General features: G+C 41.0%; 1 protein-coding gene across 3 annotated transcripts in view; it reads right to left on the bottom strand.

Moving 5' to 3' along the window:
- Window positions 1–14,605, bottom strand: part of cep85 (centrosomal protein 85) — a 60,948-nt gene extending 46,343 nt beyond the window's left edge. Inside the window, exons 1-3 of one of the 3 annotated variants that reach the window (XM_041212194.1) lie at window positions 14,473–14,569; window positions 12,901–12,970; window positions 5,718–5,787 (exon numbers count right to left, since the gene is read on the bottom strand). In XM_041212194.1, the coding sequence (XP_041068128.1) occupies window positions 5,718–5,772 (55 nt within the window). In that variant the 5' untranslated portion in view covers window positions 5,773–5,787; window positions 12,901–12,970; window positions 14,473–14,569. Of the gene's footprint in view, window positions 1–5,717; window positions 5,788–12,900; window positions 12,971–14,472 lie in introns of all 3 variants that reach the window. The other 2 variants (XM_041212195.1, XM_041212193.1) reach the window with 2 other exon arrangements.
- Between the last annotated feature and the right edge of the window lie 7,770 nt (window positions 14,606–22,375).

Genomic DNA, 22,375 nt, shown 5'->3' with positions numbered 1-22,375 from the left:
TCTGCTCAGCAGGACAATGGGAATAACACTGCTCCAAAAGCAAAGTGCTCAGTTAAAACCAACTCAACTTGCACATGACAACAGAGACCCTGACATAAAGAGTTTCAAATGCTGTAAATCTGAAACAAAGACAGAAATTGCTGGAAACACCTGCAAGTGAAGCCACACCTGTAAAGAAATTAAAAACATTGGCATTTCAAGCATCTTTCTTGATCAGAACAGGAAGATACATGGACAGTCTTCATTCTCAGCACCATTCTTTAAAAAAAAATGGACCAGCATTTAAGGCCTGTAAGCCAAAGTCCATGACAAGGCCAAATGACCGAAAAGGACAACGCGATTAAAATGGGTGAGAGATAGAAAATTAAAGTAGCAAGTGACAGGAGTTCAAGGGTTGTACTTGTGGGCAGATATAAAGCAATCGCTTAATCCAAAGTTTTATCATCACAATGTAAAGGAGACCTCATCATAAGGGAGACGATGGCGTAGCTGGATTACTAGTCCAGTGACAATACTGAGACCCTGGTTTGAATCTGACTATAGCAGATGGTAGCATTTGAATTCAATAAAAATCTGGCATTAAAAGTCTAATGATGACTACGAAACCATGTCGATTCCTGGTTCATTAATGTCCTTTAGGGAAGGAAATCTGTCGCCCTTACCCGGTCTGGCCTACATGTGACTCCAGGCCCACAGCAATGTGGTTGACTCTTAAATGCCCTCTGAAATGGCCACTCAGTTGTATCAAACCACTACAACATCACAAGAAAAAAAAAAGGAATGAAACCAGACGACCACCCAGCATCGACCTAGGCATCGGAAATGACAATGGCAATCTCAGCCCTGTAGACTCTACAAAGTCTTCCTTGCTAACATTGAGGTTCTAATGACAAAATTGGGAAAGCTGTCTCTCAGACTAGTCAAACAACAGCCTGACATACTCCGTGAGGATGACTCATATCTTACAGATAATGTCCTAGACACCATCACTTGTCCCACCAGGACAGACCCAGCAGAGGTGGTGGCACAGTGGTATACAGTCAGGAGGGAGTTCCCTTGGGAGTCCTCAACGTTGACTCTAGACCCCATGAAGTCTCATGGCATCAGGTTAAACATGGACAAGGAAACCTCCTACTGATTACCACGTACAGCCCTCCCTCAGCTGATAAATCAGTGTTTTTTTTATTATTTGTTCATGGGATGTGGGAGTCACTGGCCAGGCCAGCATTTATCATTACCCATCCCTAGCTGCCCTAGTTCAGAGGGCATTTAAGAGTCAACCAAATTGCTGTGGGTCTGGAGTCACATGTAGGCCAGACCAGGTAAGGATGGCAGTTTTCCTTCCCTAAAAGACATTAGTGAACCAGATGGATTTTTACAACAATGGTTTTATGGTCATCATTAGACTTTTAATTCCAGATTTTTATTGAATTCAAATTCCACGATCTGCCGTGGCAGGATTCGAGCCTGGGTCCCCAGAGCCCAAGTGCCTGGACTACTAGTCTAGTGACAATACCACTATGTCATTGCCTCCCCATGTTGAACCACTTGGAGGGTGGCAAGGGTGCAGAATGTGCTCTGGGTGGGGGACTTCAATGTCCATCACCAAGAGTGGCTCCACAGGACCACTACTGACTGGGCCGGCCAAGTCCTAAAATACATAGCTACTAGACTGGGTCAGCAGGTGGTGAGGGAGCCAACAAGTGGGAAAAACATATTTGACCTCATCCTCACCAACCTGGCTGCAGCAGATGCATCTGTCCATGACAGTGTCAGTAGGAGTAATCACTGCACACAGTTGTTGTGGAGACAAAGCCCTGCCTTCACATTGAGAATACCTTCCATTATGTTGTGTGGTGCTACCACTGTGCTAAATGGGATAGATTTCGAACAGATCTAGCAACTCGAGACTGGGCATCCTTGAGGTGCAGTGGACGTCAGCAGCAGCAGAATTGTACTCGAACACAATCTGTAGCCTCATGGCTCGGCATATCTCCCACTCTACCATTACCATTGAGCCAGGAGTTCAACATTGGTTCAATGAAGGAGTGCAGGAGGGCATGCCAGGAGCAGCAACAGGCATTCTTTAAAATGAGGTGTGAACCTGGTGAAGCTATAACACAGGGCTACTTGCGTACCAAAAAGCATAAGCAGCAAGTAATAGACATGGGCTAAGCAAACCAAAGACTAATGGATCAGGCCTAAGCTCTGCAGTCCTGCCACATCCAGTCGTGAATGGTGGTGGACAACTAAACAACTCACTGGACTACTAGTCTAGTGACAATACCAATATCCACAAATATCCCCATCCTCAATGATGGAGTCATCCAGCACACCAATGCAAAAGATAAGGCTGAAGCATTTGCTCCAAGCTTCAGCCAGAAGTGCCAAGTGAATGATCCATCTCAGCCTCCTCCGAGGGACCTCAGCATCATAGATGCCAGTCTTCAACCAATTTAATGCACTCCACGTGATATCAAGAAACCGCTGAAGGCACTGTATACCACAAAGGCTATGGGGCCTGACAATATTCTGGCAATAGTACTGAAGACGTGATCCAGAACTTGCCATGCCTCTATTCCAGTATAGCTACAACACTGGCATCTACCCAGCTATGCAGAAAATTGCCCAGGTATGTCCTGTACACAAAAAGCAGGACAAATCCAGCCTGACCAATTACTGCCCCATGAGTCTACTCTCCATCATCAGTAAAATGATGGAAGGAGTCATCAACAGTGCTTTCAAGTGGCACATGCTTAGCAGTAACCTGCTCACTGACACCCAGTTTGGGTTAAACCAAGGCCACGCAGCTCCTGACCTCACTACAGCCTCGGTTGGAACATGGACAAAATAGCTCAACTCCCAAGGCGAAGCAAGAATGACTGCCCTTGACATCAAGGCTGCATTTGACCAAGGAGCCCTAGCAAAACTGGAGTCAATGGGAATCAGGAGGAAAATTTTCCGCTGGTTGGAGTCATATCTGGCACAAAGGAAGATGGTTGTGGCTGTTGGAGGTCAGTCATCTCAGCTCCAGGACATCACTGCATGAGTTCCTCAGGATAACGTCTTCAGTCTAACCACCTTCAGCTGCTTCAATGACCATCCTTCCAACATAAGGTCAGAAGTGGGGATGTTCGCTGATGATTACACCATGTTCAGTACCATTCAAAACTCCTCAGATACTGAAGCAGTCCACGTCAAAATGCAGCAAGACTAGACAATATCCAGGTTTGGGCTGACAAGTGACAAGTAACATTCATGCCACGTAATTGTCAGGCAATGACCATCTCCAACAAGACAGAATCCAACCATCGCCCCTTGAATGGTGACTGAATCCCACTATCAACATCCTGGGAGTTACCATTGACCAGAAACTGAATTGGACTGGACTAGCCATATAAATACTATGGCTACAAGAGCAGGTTAGAGGCTAGGAATAGTGCAACAAGTAACTCACCTCCTGACTCCCCAAAGCCTGTACACTACCTACAAGGCACAGGTCAGGGGTGTGATGGGAGTGCTCTCCACTTGCCTAGATGAAAGCAGCTACAACACTAAAGGAGCTTGACACCATCCAAGGCAAAGCAGCCCACTTGATTGACACCACATCTACAAACATTCACTCTCTCCACCACCAATGCACAGTACCAGCAGTGTACACCATCTACAGGATGCACTGCAGGAATTCACGAAGGCTCCTTTGACAGCACCTTCCAAACCCACGACCGCTATCATCTAGAAGGTCAAGGACAGCAGATAGATGGGAACACCACCACCTCCAAGCCACTCACCATCCTGACTTGGAAATATATCGCCATTCCGTCATTGTCACTGGGTCAAAGTCCTGGAACTCCCTTCCTAACAGCACTGGGGGTGTACCGACACCACATGGACTGGAGCAGCTCAAGAAGGCAGCTCGCCACCACCTTCTCAAAGGCAACTAGGGATTGGCGATAAATGCTGGCCCAGCCAGTGAAGCCCATATCCCATGTATGAATAAAGGGAAAAAAAACAGGGTATACTGGGTTGGTTGCAGAGGGAGGGGGAAGAGTAAAAGCAAATTACTGTCTCATGTATTGATGTTTAAGGTCTTGGACAGTGCTGCAGGAGGTTAACAAACCAGTTGTTCTATTTACTGTGCTTGTGGGGCAAGGTGCCAGGGTGGGAGGAAGGGAGCAAGTTGGTGCTTGTCAGTGGGATCCAAATGATGGATCATTGGCAGGGTGGCCTGCACCCCGGGTTGCCCAGCCTTTCCTTCACTGTTCCTTTTGAGCTGTTTATCTGTAATATCATCCAGTTCTAGTGACCAGCTATGCCAGAAACATTAACATTTTTCCTTTCTTTACAATTTCTATACCACTTGGGATTGTTAAATACATTTACCATTTTTGTTCCATTAGAAATCCTACTTCTGTCTCATCATATTACTGTAGCACCTTAACAAATGCATTATTTCAACTCAAGCCAAGCAACTTCAACTTCTGCACATGGTTACCAACTAAACAGTCTTGTTTACATTGCAAATGTGTTCACAGCAGGTCTCCACCCCAGACTGTGTGAAAGAAGCTAGTCAACTCAGTGGAAGGATTGGCACCACCATTTCTAACACCATAGGTTTAGGCATCTGAACGTCTTTATAACTTCCATAATAATTTCATAATTACACTATTTATAAAGCTGGGAGCGCAAAAGCCCTCAAAACAATATTTTTCCTTAGCAAGCCCATGCAAATTGCATTTGCCTGTACATGTTATGGAACTGGAATCTTTTGAAAAGCTAATTCCAGTTATGGCCATCCAAATATAACAAAATTCAATTGGAAAGTGTGCGGTTTTCTGCATTGGCATACGCTTGGGGCAACATACCATCACGTTATGCAATACTTATTTTACCCAGTCGAGCATCAGTACTTTCACTCTAGCATTCTATCAGTTAACATTTTTAAACCCATACATACTTTTGAGTTTAGCAAATAAGCAGTCCCTTCATATATAATTTCAGAATGGTATTCTGCTGAAATGAACAACTTATATAACATTATCTCCAGTGCAGGTTGACTGCCAGAACTTCCCCAATGATTTGCAGCAGTCTTAGGGCTGTTGCAAATCATTTTTGTGAATTCTAGTCATGTTGATATGTGAAGTGCTCTACAAATTGTGGAAAATAAGTAATACAACTTATCAGGGAAGACTTAACAGACTGGATCTCTTTTCTCTAGAAAAGAGAAGATTGAGGGGTGACTCAAGGTCTTTAAAATTATGAAGAGGTTCGATGGGGTAGACCTGGACTAGATATTTCCACTTGTGGAAATTAAGGGTCAGAAGTATAAGAGTCACCAATAAATCAATAATAAATTTAGAAAAAACTTCATTGCTCAGAATGAGGAACTCTCTGTCACAGACTGGTTAAAGTGACTGGCATAGATGCAGTTAACGGACGCTGGATAAGAACATGGGGGAAGAAAGGAATAGAAAGATATTTTAAGAGAGTGGGATTAAGCAAAATGGAATGAGGTACATGTGGGGCATAAATATGGGATCATATCTGTTGGGCTGAATGACTATTTCTGTGCTAAAAATTCTATGGAGAAAGTATTTTGAATTGCAAATACAATTTAAATGGACACAATATGAACATTTTACAGCACTGGGTGGCAAAAGAATTTTAAGAAAGGAATACAGGAAAAGAATGCTTGTTGCTCAGTTTCAGTGCTCTACCTATTGTGCTGGTCTGCTGTTGAATCGAGTCTCTATGTTTCCTGGAGGTAGCCATATGAAATCAATTCACCTGTTCACAAATGAAAAGGACAAATAATCATTAAAACATGGCATTAATAGAACAGAAACAATGGCTTTAAAAAGTTACTGTAATAGATTATAGAGCAAACTTTTAAGAGCAACAAACTTAACCAATTTTGACTACTGATCAGTGCTGCATAGAAAATGGCGTAGAGTGCAAACTGGTCAAGAAATAACTCAGTTCCTCATTTTCAGGTCTTTCTTTGCTCAGTATTTTTTTTAGTTTTTTTACCTTTCCATTTTGTTCACACTCTTGTATTATCATTTGTTTTAACAGCCAGATACTGTGATCTAAAGTAATCAAATGGTAGTTGCACCATTAAAGGAAACTTATAAAAACTGCACTTTGAGAAATAGGTTCAAAGGCTTGAAGCCTGATTTCAATCCTGCCTTGACTGGGAGGTTATTGTATCAGGCTGCTGCTCATCATTTTATTTTGAAAACAGAACCAAACATGTTTTGGTATCAAAATGTTATTTATTTCCACATGCAAGCCATGTTTAGAGACTCAGGTTGAAAGTACAATAGACCTCAATTCAGTAATCAGTCCAGGAGGCACATGGCTGATTTAAAAGGGCTTTACTCTAAAAAGATGAGAGCTATATTTAATCCTCTTCAAGTATACAAAACTACAATTTGTACTTAACATAGTTTTAAGCACAAGCTTGGATTGATGGGTCGACTACACAGAAAGAGCCACTTATTATAGGTGTTTTTTTAAACTGAACTTAATTTTTTTCCACAAAAGTAGACAATAAAATACAGCCTAGGTCCTTGCAAACTATTTATTTTTAATTGTCCCTCTTTTACACACCAGCCAAAGAACTGACCAGTACCTTGCAATGTCAATTCTGATGTAAACTGGGCAATTTGGAACCTAGAAGATTGGGCTGACTGAACTTCCCTGAAATATATTTCTACCTCAAAAGAATGGGAGGAAAATTGCAAAGCATATTTCACCACCTATCCCAGTCACACTTAAGAAATTGGAACCTTGTCTGAAATCATAAACCCTATCCCTCCACAGCACCATGCTATTGCATAAAACCTAACAAAGCATGAATACACAATGAATATATTGCTCAAAATAAATTACTGTAAACTCCAAAGGACTAAAGTAAACTGTCCAACAAACATACAACTGCATTGTAGCATAGGCGTGATGTGCAATAACAGTTCTGTTTTGATGAAAACGCAGTATTTTCAAAAGCTCCTTTTTAAAGAATACAGGCCTCTTTCGACAAGGGTAAAAATGCTTTGCGGCATGTGCAAGGACCACAACAAGTCCATGATGAACTGATGCGTTAAACTTCTGCTCAGTAGCTGGTATGAAACATATTTTAAAAACAGAATTTTCTAGTTTTGCTTGTGCTAATTTCTCTTCTCAATGTTAATGTTACAAGACATTACTGAACATAATATCAAAACAGGTAGTATATGCAGAAACATGCATGGTGGGTGGAGAGGGAAAAGAAGTATAAGCAGCAGGTTTTTCAATGCTTTAACATATTAAGTGAACTGATGTTCAAAACTAGGAGGGCAGTCATTCTCTGCCTAGAAAAAAAATGTTATCAACGAGACACGTCTAATTATCTCTCTTCAATCATTACAAATCTTCAGGTAGCCAGTCAGAGGATGTTGATCAAATAGTCAGTGGTGCATACAGATAATTGGCTTCCAGTTAATTATAAGTACTCAATCAGAAACATGGTTTTATGTTCAAACTGTTCAGCAAACGTACATAAATTAGCTTTCTACGAGTGAGGTAATGCTCATACTGATAAGCCCCTGTAAATAGCCATTTTGCAGGTAGAAAAACAAAATTCAAATTAGCAATTTAAAGTTAATATCAAAAAAGAGCATTAAACTCTGCAGTTGATGAAGAATTGATTTCTTAGAATCACTCAAGATTAAAGGACTCTTAACTTATTAATTGTTCAAAAAACTAAAATACAATGGATTTTGAGTCCGTATTTAAAAGCCAATGGAGCTTCATGATATTATAGTATCACTGGGACTCCAAAAAAAAGCACACCATCAACCCATCTTTGTAAACCATCACACGATTTTCAACCTCCCTTTCCTCTCAAAAGTCTTTGAAAGTATTGTTAACTTGCAAATCCATGTCCCTCTTTCCTGCAACTTTTTCCACTCTCTCCAATCCTGTTTCCACTTTGTTAAAGCACCAAAACAGTCCTAACCAACTGCACAAAGGATATTCTCTGCGATTGTTAGCATGGTATATTTTCACTGCAACTTTTGGCACAGCCAATCACACCATCCTTCTCCAACACCCCCATCTGCACGCCCCATCCCCTCCCTTCATGGTGCAGCTCATTGAGGCTGTCCTCAGCCCCACTCTTTCCTATCCTAACATACAAAAGTGTCTGCTGCAATGACTTCCCTTTCCACTCCATTAGTTCTGGGGTCCCAGATGGGGTTTGAAAACTCAGGTCTTCATCAACAGGGTGCCAAGATTGCTAAGTGTCTGATTCAACCTGAAACAGGGACTGGGGAAGAATCAGTGGCATTGGAAGACAGTTTGTGGCAGGGGCCAAAATTATGACTACAGTCCTTCCAATGTTCAGCTGGTGGAATTGTAGTTCATCCCAATCTGGAATTTGCCAGACTGCTTGTCCAAAGGGACAATGAAGAAGGTTTTAAGGGAGTTGGTGGAAAGGGAGCCCTGGTCTTATCACTGCCTATGCCTACAGATAATGTTGCCAAGGGGCAACATTTAAATGAGGCGGTGGCCATGGAACAGTTCTTGTTCATATGCTTTATTAACCTGCCCTGCCACCTGTAAAGATTGTGCAATAAGCACCCTCAGATCTCTGTTCTTGTACCCCATTTAAAATGTCACCATTAGCCTGTGCTGCCATAACTGGTAAATTTCCAGCAGTGTCCCAGCACATGCTGGGGACAGTTGGGCGTGGGGCAGTAAGTCTTGGCTCTTAACACACCTGGATTTTGGCAAGTGTGATATGCTCCCACATGGATCAGGGAGGCAGAAATTGAGTGTGGGTTCCTCAGATTGCTCAAGAACTTCTTAACCATAGTGACAGTTCTCCACAAGATTCAGATTGGCAGCAAAACAAAAGAGCCCAAGGTGGATGATTGAAGTCTGTCTATATACTGAATTTATGCTATGAGAAAACTGTATGGTTGTTAACTTGAAAGTGGACACTAAATGGACCAACAGCACATGCGCCTGTATTAACTCCTGTATCTGGTGAGGCAGTGTCATCCTGCACTGTGCATTTTGGCCCTTTACTTCTCAACTAGAAAATCACTAAAGAAAAACTTGTTATACCTCAAGCCAGCCAGCCAGGAGAAGATTTGAGAATACATTCTCTTTGCAATTTGCTGTAGGCTGGCAAACAAGATCAAAATAAAATACTATTTTAAATTTTCTCATCTTCCTGTTTGTAAAGTCTTCAAAAAAATTTCATAATTTGGGCACCATCTAGTTTTAAAATCTCATAGGTAGCTGCTGCAAAAAAGTCTATTCAGAATCCATTCCAATTGAAAGTGTCAGTAATTTGCAAAATGCCACATGGCAATACACATTAAAGCAAGAAAATGTGTTATACTTATTCCTTTAAATGGTTTACACAGAGGCACTTTTAACTTGGCCATTATTTACATTACACTAAATACTGGAAGATCTTTTGTAATAGGATCCAGTGGCTTGAGCTACATGATTAAATGACCTAACACCAATCTGAGCAAAGGGTCAAGAATGGGCAATGAATCACACAACAGCTTTCAAAACAGGCACAGTTATCGACCTCCACTTGTAGGCCTTTCCTACAAGTCAGAAATAAGAGATTGCGGTACATTACACAATATTATCTGATGCACATCATCCTCTGAACAAATTTTTTAAAAACTTCAATCTTTTGCTGTCATTTTAAACAGTCGGTAGTGGAATGTAGGAGCCCAGTGTTATGAATTCAAATCTGTAACAGCAGGCTGAGTGGCGTTGCCTTGAATACACTGGATGCTCTCCTCTCCTAGCAGGAATATTTTTGTACATGTACATATTCAAATATCAGCAGCACCATACAGGATATAAAAGATGGGACCACTACATTGACCACTCTGAATGCAATGGGGACAGAGGAAAATAGGAAAGAGATACATTTGACCTGGAGTCTCTCAGTAGTTTATCACAAATTGCACCCCACATACACAAGCAATGATACACAGCAACTCAACAAGGTAGAAAAAACGGCGGAATAGATTCTTGCACATGAAAGGGCAAATAAAGGGTAATATGCTTCAGGTGGATATAATTCATCAGTGCCTTCCTTAAATATCCAACATTTATAGCTTTTTATATTACCCAAATCAATTGAATACATTGCTTTAAAGCCAGGTTGCAACAAACTTATAATAGGTCAACTCTAATCTTGAAAATTCATTACATACGAATCAGAGTGCGGTCTGCTCAGCAATAATATATTTTCATTCTTGATCTTGAACACTGGAGACAAAAAATCAGCATGTCACACTGTACTACCTATCTGATGCAGCAACAATGAATGATCTGACTACATCAGGGGTAGCTTGTTCCATAGCCCTTAAAATGTCAGTTATAAAAAAGGATAAATTGTTTGGATTGACAATAGTTCAGTTGGCAAGAATCCAATCTGTGCCTGCCGGCTGACCCGATTACAACTGGGTAGCAATAAAAGATGGATACAGAGGGAAAGAAATTAGCAAGGGTTTTTAGAAAATAAAGCTTTCCCAATGTTTTTACGAAAGCAATTTCAAGTTTTATTTATACTAAACACTGGATTAGCCTGCTTACAGGAACAAACAACGTAGTACCATAAAATTGAATTTATAAAGAGTGTTGTAAATCATATATTCCTTATACACTCGAATAGAGTCATATTACAGCAGCTCACATCGAATGTTCTGATCCACAGCACGGTGCTCTTGCCAGAAATTTGTGGGGTAACCAGATAACCATAGACTTTGGCTTCACTAAGTGCATGGCAAACCTGGCTGGGAACGAATGCTCTGGTTTACCCAGAACTGTTAAGTTGATGCTAATTGACCCAAACCCTTCCATTTAGTCCACACCAGAAACTCCTACTGTCCCCTTCTCCACCACTGGACTACAATAGGGTCCTCCCCCTATCCCACCGTGGGTTTTGGGGGTGGGGGAGGGGAAGAGGGGTGCAGAAAGAGGGAAAGTGCCACCTTCTACCCTTCCATCTTGTTGACCTCTCAACCCAAAAGCCTCCTTATAATCTAAATCATTGTGCCTTCATGCACCTCCTGTCAGGCCTGACAGCCATCTTTGTACTTCAGCAAAATGCTCAGATGTATATAGTGTTTGAATCACTAAGTTGCCGTGTAATTCATATTTAAAATTAGAGTAGAAGCTCCACGATCCACATCCCAGTTAACTGTCAGCCTCATTAGCTGCCGCACAAAACCTTGCTCAGAATAAATGGCAATGCTGGTGAAAAGGCAGACTTTCAACAAGAGAACACCTATACTTTTAAAAGGTTTTTCTCTGTGGCAGCAATCGGGCGTCCAATCAGTCCATTAAGCCGTGCCCATCAAAAAAAAAAGCGAGGATTAAAACAGCCTCTCAGCTGTCAGAATTCAGGCCAAGCTCCACAGCAGCCTCTGAAGGTGCAACCTCAAATCTCATTTTGCAACTTCACTAGGGGGGGGCGGGGGGGTGCCGCAATCCACTGCTTGCGAAGCCCTGTTATGCAGCAAAGAACATGCCACTGTTCTGCAAACTAGTTTCAGAATTGAATATAATTTCTGGGTGCTGTCAAGCAGAACCTGCATCAAGCTAGGAAAAGTTGCTGTAACCTGGATTTCTTGGGCATAAATAATCTTAATTTTAGTATGTTGCTAAAGTTTTATTACTACATTATAGAAAGAGCTTATATTTATTGCCCTATCTCATCTAAGGACATACTAAAGCATTTCACATCAATGCTCAAATACTGATGTTAGGGGCTCCAGAAACTGCAAACTCCCATAAACACTAATGGCCCAATATTCTGTATTTTTGGCTGTTTAAGGGAGGATAGTTGTACAGAATAAAAGAAGCCCATTTTCTTCAAGTGATGCCACAAGATTTTTAACATCCAGTTGAACAAACAAAATGGAGCCTCTGCTGCTAACAATACGACACTCCCATGGAGTGTGTCAGCAGCAAAGCCTCTCATAACATTTCTGCTGCATTATAACCTCTCTCCCAAATACCTAAAATGATGTATCGTATACAATTGCAACGTGGAACATTTGCTAAGCCGTTATACTGTACTAATTAGGAAAATCTATAACTTCCCAACTACCCCAAAGCACAATGCTCCTAAGGCTGTCTGTTTCCAACTGCTAGGATCAATTTTTTAAGATATCTGTCCTTGCTACTGTAATCTCCCACTGCTCTCTAATGTTACCTCATTTAGTGCAGAAAAAAATGGTCATCCCATCCCATTTCAACATTGGTATCAGCTGGGAGCTCTCTTCTTCCTACAATTCCCAAGTCCTTTTGCATGGCATGCTCAAGTTCTATACCAAAACTTTCTACTTAATAACTTAGATTGAAACTCCACTGCTGCACTGTCACTACCCTACCAATGAGACATTAAACCAAGGACCAATCAGTCTGCTCAATTTGAAGTTTGAGATCCACTGGCACTAGTTGAACAGGAGCAGGAAGCTCTCAATTTTCTGGCCAATGTAGATGCGCAACCCCACCAAAATAAATTGATCAATCACTTCATTTATAAAGAAACATGGGAATGGGTGCCACACTAATCTATGAAAACCAGTAACTGCACTTCAAACATGAAATATTCAAAGAAGCTTTAACACAAAGGTGCTATATTGTGCACATACTTAAAGTGTCCTAGGACATTAATTATGAGAAGTTTCTTGATTTATATTTCAGCACATGAGAAATGCTAGGAATCTTTGATGTAGAATTTTAGAAACTTCAGTGGAGCTAGTACACTGTGCCAACTGTTTAGGCTTCTGAAAATATCAGTCAATAGTCTCATATTCTGGGTCATTTTGGATAGGTGATACTGCAGATCTTATATGTACCAAATGAACTTACTCGATATACTTTACAATGTACTGCAGGCAAAGTCCACTTGAGTCATTCTTGTGCATCTCCCAGTAGTGATCTGAAAAGCAACAGCAGTCTGGGAACAGGATGTGGGTCTATACCGTATAACTGGGAAATTATTAAATTTTAAAGGTGTAAAAGGATTCACATCAGATAAAGTACAAAGTACTAGCAAAACCTGAGAGATTTAAATCAGTCACTGATAATTTCAATGATGCAAAATGTAACTGCATTCCTCGTTCAAAAGTGCTCATCTCTTCACCAAATTTTACAAATTATGCAAACAGCTACTTGAAACGTTCAGCTCCTCTAAATTTAGGGGATATGATTAGCTTACAGCAGGTTTTGTGCAGGACCTTTTTTAAATAAAGTAACACACAGCATCTAACAGCTGTTTAACATTCCACATGAAGAAACATATGCAATAGATAAATTACCAGATTTAGAGTACAATTCCTGCCCAGGACAGGTTTCAGACTTACTAAATAAAATTCTTTAAAATCAGGAACCACACATACTAAAACATTTAATTATATATCAATTATCTAATTATTATTATGGGGTAGTAATCTCATCAGGGCACATGTAGTCACTTAAATGCATCTAGTTTATAGGGATGTTTTCACCTGTTTGATAGATTGTCTTTAGTGCAGTGATAACAAATAACATTATAAAACACAAGGATCCAGGCACACTCATGGTAGGCTGTTTCAAGATACCAAATTGACCAAAATGCAGAAGGTGCAACAGGGCCTATAAGGTCACCCATTACTGTACACTAAGCTGCATGCCAGACTGCTAGCTTGAAGTAAACTTGCTCCATTAAGCCAGTGTCAATAAAATCCACGTACACTAATCAGGATCACTAACATCAAACAACAACTTGCATTTCGTCCTCAAAGCACTTCACAGGAACACGTCAGAAACCAATACCTGTGATATACTGAAAGGGGGCCAGTAACCAGTGGGGAAAATCATCCAACGTTATAGACTTAATTTTTGAAAATATTCAGCGACAAGGTTAATGCGTTACTTTAAAATTCCATTAATCTCAAACAGGAGACAGCAAAGTTCGCAAAGAAGCTCTTGTGTGATGGAGGTAGGTAACTGTGTCCTTGCACTGTCTCAGGCACGGGGTCAGTTCAGCACCCGAGAAAGAGATTGGGCAGAAAAACGTCCCACTTTACCGAAACACAGATGTTCAAAAGTGACACGCGTTATGCAAATTACTCATCGCTACAAATTTCATTGGAAATAAAAAAACTTTGCATCTATTTGATAAATAGTAAGTACCCGTGAAAGCTGAAGCTTTACTCAAGAGTAGCTGAGCCACATAGACTAGGAGGCGGCGGGGATGAGGATGATGGGAGATACAGATCAGAGGGGTCGGGGACGCCTGGGGCTGAAGAAAGCCAAGGCGAGGCCGACGGCGTTGCCGGGGCGGGGAGCCCGGGCCGAGCTCTGAGGATGGGACTCCGACCCTCGCGCTCCGATCTTCCTAGGCCAAAAGCTCTCCCTGACAACGACCACAACATTAAACTCCCCCCACCACTTGCTTACCCCGGGCTCTGGCCGGCTTCCTACCGACAACCCGCAAACAAACCCGGCTGAGAAGATGCTCAGCAACGTACCGAATTCCACCCCAAGGCCGGTGGCGACTAAGCCGTTACGCTACCGCGCAACCGACCTTTAATCCACGCAATGCCCTCCCACTATCCCCATTGGTTAACTACAAAGCCAAACAGTGCCAATCAGGCAGAGTACAACTGTTTATTGGACAACTGTGCTGTCAATCATGATGAGGAGGCAGTGACACAGCTGCAAGCACGTTTGTTAGCACCGGGCATTGATTGCAGCAACGAACCCAAACACGATTCAAACGAACTGCCGGAAACCGTAATATGCGCAATAGCAGCGCGTCAACTGCGGTACCATAATAACTGAAATTAATCTCATTTCAAATTGCGCAGTGAATGTAGGATAAGAGAAGCCGTAATTGGTTTAAAACGCCCTAGCCTGAGGAAGAGAAACTAAATCAGTTAAGGTTCTGATAAAAGGCCTGAAACTTCAACCGCATCTTTGGACCTGCTGAGTGTTCCCAAATTTTTCTGTTTCATTTATATTTTAGGGTTGTTAGAGTCATACAAGGAAGCCGGATAGCTCAATTGGCGAGCGTTAGAGGTTCAGAATAACGCCAGCAGCATGGATTCGATTCCTGTTTTAGCTGAGGTAGAGTTGGGACCTGCCACCCTGCTCTGAGAGTGGAAGGCAATGGCAAACCACCACTGTGGGGAAATAAAACAGCCAAGGACCTCCCTAAAAGCATCAGAGTTATACAACACCGGAGGAGGCCATTCAACCCATGTTCTCAGTATCAAGTTCTGTTGAAGGGTCATGAGGACTCGAAACGTCCACTCTTTTCTTCTCCGCCGATGCTGCCAGACTTGCTGAGTTTTTCCAGGTAATTGTTTTTGTTTTCAATTTCCCACACTCCAGCTTTTCCACCAGAGACTTGCAAAATTTATTTTACATCCAATTACCTTTTGACAGTGACTCATGAATCTGCATACACCACTTCTCAGACAGTGCATAACAACTTGCTGATTCTCATTTCCTTGCTGGATGTTTCATCAAATACCTTGAACCTGTGTTCTTTGTTTACTCTTTGGCAGTGGAAACAGTTTCTTCCGTCAAAACCTGATTTAATTTTGAACACCTCTATTAAATCTACCTTACTTTAAGAACAACCTCAGTTTTTTTTTGTCTCTCCAGTCGTTGAAATGCCACATCCTTGGTACCATTCTGGTAAATCCCCTCATCAATCTCTCCAACGTTATTCCTCAAATGTGGTGCCAGATTTGGACATAATACTTCAGTGTTTTATAAAGTTTTAGCATAACTTCCTTGTTTTTACATTCAATGCCTCCATTTCTAAAGCCAAAGATCCAGTTTCCTATTTATAAATAGTCCGCCCAACTTCAAGGACTTAGGTACATGCATCCCATTTATCTTTGTGCCTGTCCCCTTTTAATATTGTACTATCTAGGTCTTAATGGCTCTCATTTTTCCGACCAAACTTTAACATTTCACTCGACTAATTTACATCTACAGTCTAATCACTCATGTTTTCCTGAAGTCTGTTACGATCTTCCTCGCTGTTTATTACATTTCCAAGTTTTGTGCCATCTGCAAATTTTGAAATTTAATGTTCCTTTGCTTTAATTTTCTAATTTTTTTAATTTTATTTTTTTTTAATTTTCTTCAATTTTCTACAGTGGCCAGCCAGTGTTAAGGAGGCTGCAGCGGGGGATCCCAAGGTTAAGCCTATGTTTAATCCACTGAATCTGGAAGCACAATGTTGTTACTACAAGATCAACCATGAGAACACCTTCGAAATGGAGAAATCTGCCTGAACTTGTAAGGCCCTTCCCAGAAGTTTGGGGAATTTTAAACATTTTGAATGGAAATTCCCAACTGGCATGTGACAGTTTGCCTGTGTATAATTTTGTATAAAGTATAACTAAGTTTAATTTATATTTGTATTTGTGTGTTAAGAAAGGTGGGACATGGTTATAGTTTCATTTAGAGTTTTTTTAAGAGCTTGGGGTTGGGAAGTCTGGGGGCCCTGTTTGTATACATGCATTTTTAATGAGGTTTATACAATGCTTAAGTGAAGAGATGGGTTACAAAGGGGTTAGTAGTTAAGTGAATTTAGAAAAAAAGTAGAAAAAACTGTGTCATTGCCTAGCATATAATCCTAATCGATTGAGTTGATTAGGATTATATTCGCTGGAGTTCAGAAGAATGAAGGGGGATCTCATAGAAACCTATAAAATTCTAACGGGACTAGACAAGGTAGATGCAGGAAAGATGTTCCCAATGGTGGGGGAGTCCAGAACCAGGGGTCACAGTCTGAGGATATGGGGTAGACCATTTAGGACTGAGATGAGAGGAAATTTCTTCACCCAGAGAGTGGTGAGCCTGTGGAATTCATTACGACAAAAAATAGTTGAGACCAAAACATTGTATGTTTTCAAGAAGGAGTTAGATATAGCTCTTGGGGCAAAAGGGATCAAAGGGTATGGGGAGAAAGTAGGAGCAGGCTATTGAGTTGGATGATCAGCCATGATCATAATGAATGGCGGAGCAGCTCGAAGGGCTGAATGGCCTACCCCTGCTCCTAGTTTCTATGTTTCTATCTAACAGGTTCCAGGGACACAGGGAAAGACTGAAAGGTAGTTCAGTCAGTGTGTGTATGCCAGAGAGCGAAGGCAGAAGTTATAAACGCTCTGGAAAGTAATCCTGCAAGATCGCTGGGAAACTGTATTTAGGGAACTCATGCGTTTGCTCTGAAGTTGAAGTAATAGTGAGTTCAAACTGTGCTTTTTGGTTGTCCCAGGGAGAGGTATCAGCTGGAAAAGCATATTTTGAATGCTCAAAAGTCTGCCAGAAAAAAACTGTTTGCGACTGAGCCAGCCCAAGCAAGAAGCCTTGGTGTTGACATAATAGTAAGTCTTCCCTGGGGTTTTGTGTCTGTAAGGGTATTACTAGGATAAAAGGAACAATGTGAGTTTGAATCATTTTCTGGTATTTGTATTTAAATCTTTCCAACTGTTTTGTCTAGTGTAATATATTTCATTTTTCTTGTTTAATAAACATTTTACACTGGCAGACTCTTTTGAATGTGTTCAGTAACTGACCTCCATGATTTCTAAAAAAAAAGTTTGTATCTATTAAGCGGGGTTTCACTTTGGAATCTGACTTCTCCAGTATTAACATCAGCTGAGATCATAACACCTGTCAAAGGATTCTTAGATGAATCCCATGGGCCAGGGAGATGCAGTGATATAGAATACTTGCAGATATTGGATTACATTTATTTATGCTACTTTTTTTAATTGGATTGTTGAACGTCATCTGAGGGGTCTCACTCACAGCAAAAGCTTAGTGTAAACACAAAACTAACCAATGGATAACAAGCACCAGGAATATTTAACAACACCAATCTCTTACTATTTACTGAGCCAAAGAAGGAGACATTAGGGTAGGTGACCAAATGCTTGGTAAAGGAGGAATTGTTTAAGAAGAGTCTTAAATGAGGATGTCAGCCTCCAATGGCAGGATGAAGGAGTTATGAATGGTTCATGGGTTTCCTGGATGGTCAAGAGTTAAAAAACGTTAACATTGATTCTTAAAGCATTGTACATTTGAAATCACTGGATCGCCATGAATTTAAAATAAAAATACAGCCTATGCCAAAATCACTGCAAAAACCCAAAAACAACTGATGAGAACAAAATGAGTAAAGTCAACCAATCACTAATTAAGACTCCTGCCATTAGAACTTGAAGGGAAGGATAGATATATCTCTGTGAAGCAAGACTTTGAGAAAGTTCAAACACTGTTACGTTACCTTACATAGTCTGGAACGAGTAGGGTGAAGGATTACACCTGGTTTAAGCTCTAAAGAAGTTGAATGAAATACAGCAAACTGCCAACTGTCAACCATTAATGCCGAACATTGGTGGGTGGTCAGACAAATAGGATCTTCTCCTAAATTTTACTTATGCCTCAACAGGCAGAAACAACATAAAAAGATATTTTGCAGGCCTGGCACTAAAGTTAGAGTAGCCTTAAGAAGCTTTGCCTAGAGGAAGGATGTTGAAGAACAAGAAGAAACTTCAAGGGCTAAAAGAAAGCTGATCACTTTTTTGATGGTGAGGCCTTAACTTTGAAATGCTCTATGTAGCTTGATGCTATCTTTATGCTTGTGTGAACTATTTTAATGCTGTATGCAATGTTAGATCATTAAAGGTAATTTTGGTCAACATACAGAGTAGTGGGCTTTTCTTTGGCTGACCAGTCTCCAGGTTTCTGAATCATTGGAACATCTGTATTCTACAATGACTGCAGAACTGAAAACATGTAGATTTTTAAAAATCCCATGCTTAATCTGTGCTGAATAAGATGATGTCAGCCAACAGGACTCTACAACTGCCCATAGTGCTTCTGTGTTAGGGGAGAAAACATCACCCAGGGTCCCTGGTTAGATACAGAGTGAAACGAGGACCAATTGTACCCGCATCCACAATTAATAAGCTTGCTGTTGTACAAAAAGCACTAATTTGAAGGACAACTTTGTTTTACACACCACTGAAACAGTACCCCTGTTGACTGGTGATGGATGCAGCATTCTTAACAGTACAGGTATTGGCAATGCCTAATTTCAAAGAGATAGTATCCCCAGAATCTGCTTTGTCCGTTGCTGTCCGTCACCAGGAAAAATGCACAAAAATAGGGAAGTCAATGTGAATGCGAATCTCAGCTCCCTGTTTAGGGACAAATAGTAGAGGTCTGTGCAAGTGCAGGCAAATTACTGCATCCAAACAGCACACAGTTTTCAATCCTCACCATCCCTCATCTTCCAAACAGAATTTCTCACAATTCTGTTCCATTTAATAAGAGTTCAACACTACTATTATCAATTAAGATTGAGTCTAAGGTTCAATGAAAGCACTCAAAAGGGAATTAGACGGTTATTTGAAAACAAACAATGTGCAGGGTTATGGGAAGAAGGCAGGGGAATGGCACTAAGTAAATTGCTCAGAGAGCTGGTGCATACATGATGGGCTGAATGGCTTCCTTCTGTGCTGTAAGAATTCTGTGATTCTGTGAAATCATTACTCATGAAACAAACCATGTTTACCATCCTCCGAAGTTCAATCTTCTGCAGGATTAGGAGAATAAAGCTCAGATTGAATGTAAAGGACATAGTTTATGCACTGCGCTTGTATTTTGAACAAAATTTGACAAATGTAAATGTCATTGCAATTGGGAGTGTGATGTGGTACTTTTTAGAATGCTTAGAGCAGAAAGGAATTATTCAAGAAGAACTTTCCATTGGTCCATACCAACACGGTTGCCAAACTTTTGTTACCGCTAGACTTAACTATTCCAATGTTCTCCAAGCCAGTCTCACATCTTCCACCTCCGTAAACTTCAGCTTATTCAAACCTCATATCCTAATTTGCACCAAGTCCCATTGCACCATCAACCCTGTGTTCACTGACCTACACTGACACTCAATCTGGGAATGCCTCAATTTTAAAAAGCTGATCCTCGAGTTCAAAGCCCTCAGCAACCTCACTCCTCACTATTTCAGTAACCCCCTGCAACCCACCAAAATCTTTCTACTACTCTAATATTAACCTCTTGTCCATCCCAGACCCATCTTCACTCCAACTGTGCCTTGATGACTGTGCCTTCAACTATATGGACCTTAAGTTCTGGAATTCCTCCATATCCCTTTCTGCCTTTTTCTTTTAAAGACCCTCTTCAAAACCAAGCTCTTGGATCAAACTTTGGTCATCTTCCCCAATATTTCCTCCTTTAGCACAGTGTAAATTTATATCTGATTACAATTGTACACAGGCTTGGAATGTTTTACAATGTTAAAGGCACTATATATATGTAAACTGTTGTTGTTATTAAAGCTCTGCTCTAGGAGAAGATGGTGGTGTGGTTGCATCCATCATTTTAAAGGTAAACTGTTCTCTCTCTCATGACTACCTTGTTCAGGCATCTGCTGACAGGGAGGCAACAATTGCATCCCATCCTCTGCCAGTGTTGTAATTAGAGTCCACTTGCTCCTGTCCTTTGCTATGGTCTGAATACAATTCTCAGAAAGACAAATAAGTGACAAGAAAATGGAAGAGATCTGAGGAGACGCAGCCAGTGCAGATCTGCTGGGAATTTATTCACAGTTTTGCAGTATAGCCCCCTGATAGATGTGGCAGAGACATTCAGAACTTAAAATTACAAGAACAAATTACAAAGTCAAGAATCATTTGAAATGATATAAAATATTACATCCTATGAAATGTTTTTTAACCTTATCGTTTTGATGAGGACATTAAATAAAGCTAATTGTGAGCTGCAGACATTGTACACTGCTCACTCACCCAAGCAAAGCAAATCCTGATTCTGCTGAAAAAAATATTAATTAGGACAGTACCAATTTGTACAGGAAACAGTAATTATACAACTGAAAGTCCAACAGCACTGATTATCCATAGCAACACCATGCAGAGTTAGAATCAGAATCGCCTGTAAGAGAATGCAACGAGGGTAAGAAATTTAACGACTTGAGGGATAGTTTTCATTGAGGAAACCAAACATGAGTGAGGATTTTTTTTTGTTAAAAGTGTGTTTAAACATAGCATCACACAATGTCAAGTACCTGTAATCTCGGCAAGCAGTAAGGATTAGCTCCAATTTTTCAAGTCTAGGTAACAATTAGAATGTTTCCAATTTGGTCCTACATGACGGGATTTTGATGACATGCATTCCATTTGAGGTAAGCATAACTTTTAATTTCAGACTTTTGGAACAGAATATTTAATAATTTAATAATGTGAAGGGTGAGAACAGACCACTTGACCAATCAAACTTCATCCCCTCAGCACATTAACTGTCTCATCATGTAACAGATTGTATTTTGAATTTCAATATTGTTGCTCCTGTTACCTGTTTGGTAGATTAATCCAAATATTTATCACCATGTAAAAAAAGTTCTTCTTGTTATCTGTTTTAAGTTTACTATCTACTATGTTTCTATTGTCATAAAGATGTGACTTATGTCAAATAGTGTTTTTTAATCCATCGGCTGGAAACCTGAACTGAACTTTTAAAAACAGGCTTTTTAAAAAACAGATATTAAGGTAATTTGAGATTACAGCCAAAGATGGTTATCCCAATTTTCATTACTATACATTCCACATTCCAATTCATTGGAATGGAGACACTCTGGCCAGCATTTTCTGTGCTCGCCGGCATCGGGCGTGTTCAGTGGAGTGAGTATACAACATGGCACAATCGGTTTCATGCCAGCATGAAACCAGTTTGCAATCACCCACTCAGCCCGCCGATGGCAGGCCACGTTTCCCACCATCGGACGTCAGGAATCTCATTGTAATACATCTACATATCATTATTAGGCCAGCCCGCCGTAATCGTTTCCCCCCCCACGCCGACGTATTTCACAACTGCACATAAGCGACATGCAGCTGGCGGGCTGCACTTCACTTGGGGCTTCAAGGTTTATTTGCCTACCTTGCTTTGGTCAGCACTCGCAGTCATCAGCGCCAGGCTTCACAGACAGCACCATTTCACTTTTAGGGGGGCTCAGAGCAGGTCTCTACCTACCATATGTGGGTGACCTTTCAATGGCTGCAGGGCTAGGGTTTGCTTGGGGAAGTGGGCGGGGAAGGACAGGAAGTGGCCTCAGGCAAGGGAAGAGGCTGCAGGACGAGGGCTGTACTGGAGAAGGCAGTAAACCCAGGGTGTGTGTGGGGGTACATGTTGATCTGTGCAAGTGGCTTCAAGTGGTGAGGGCCAAGGAGGCAGTTTCCAGAGGAGATGAGGCCAGGTGGACATTTGAGGGTATGTGTGTGAGAATGGGTGG

The sequence above is a fragment of the Carcharodon carcharias genome, chromosome 19 (assembly GCF_017639515.1).
Source record: "Carcharodon carcharias isolate sCarCar2 chromosome 19, sCarCar2.pri, whole genome shotgun sequence".
NCBI lineage: Eukaryota > Metazoa > Chordata > Chondrichthyes > Lamniformes > Lamnidae > Carcharodon > Carcharodon carcharias.
The sequence above is the reverse complement of the archived record's forward strand: the minus strand, read 5'-3'. Positions and strand labels throughout refer to the sequence as shown.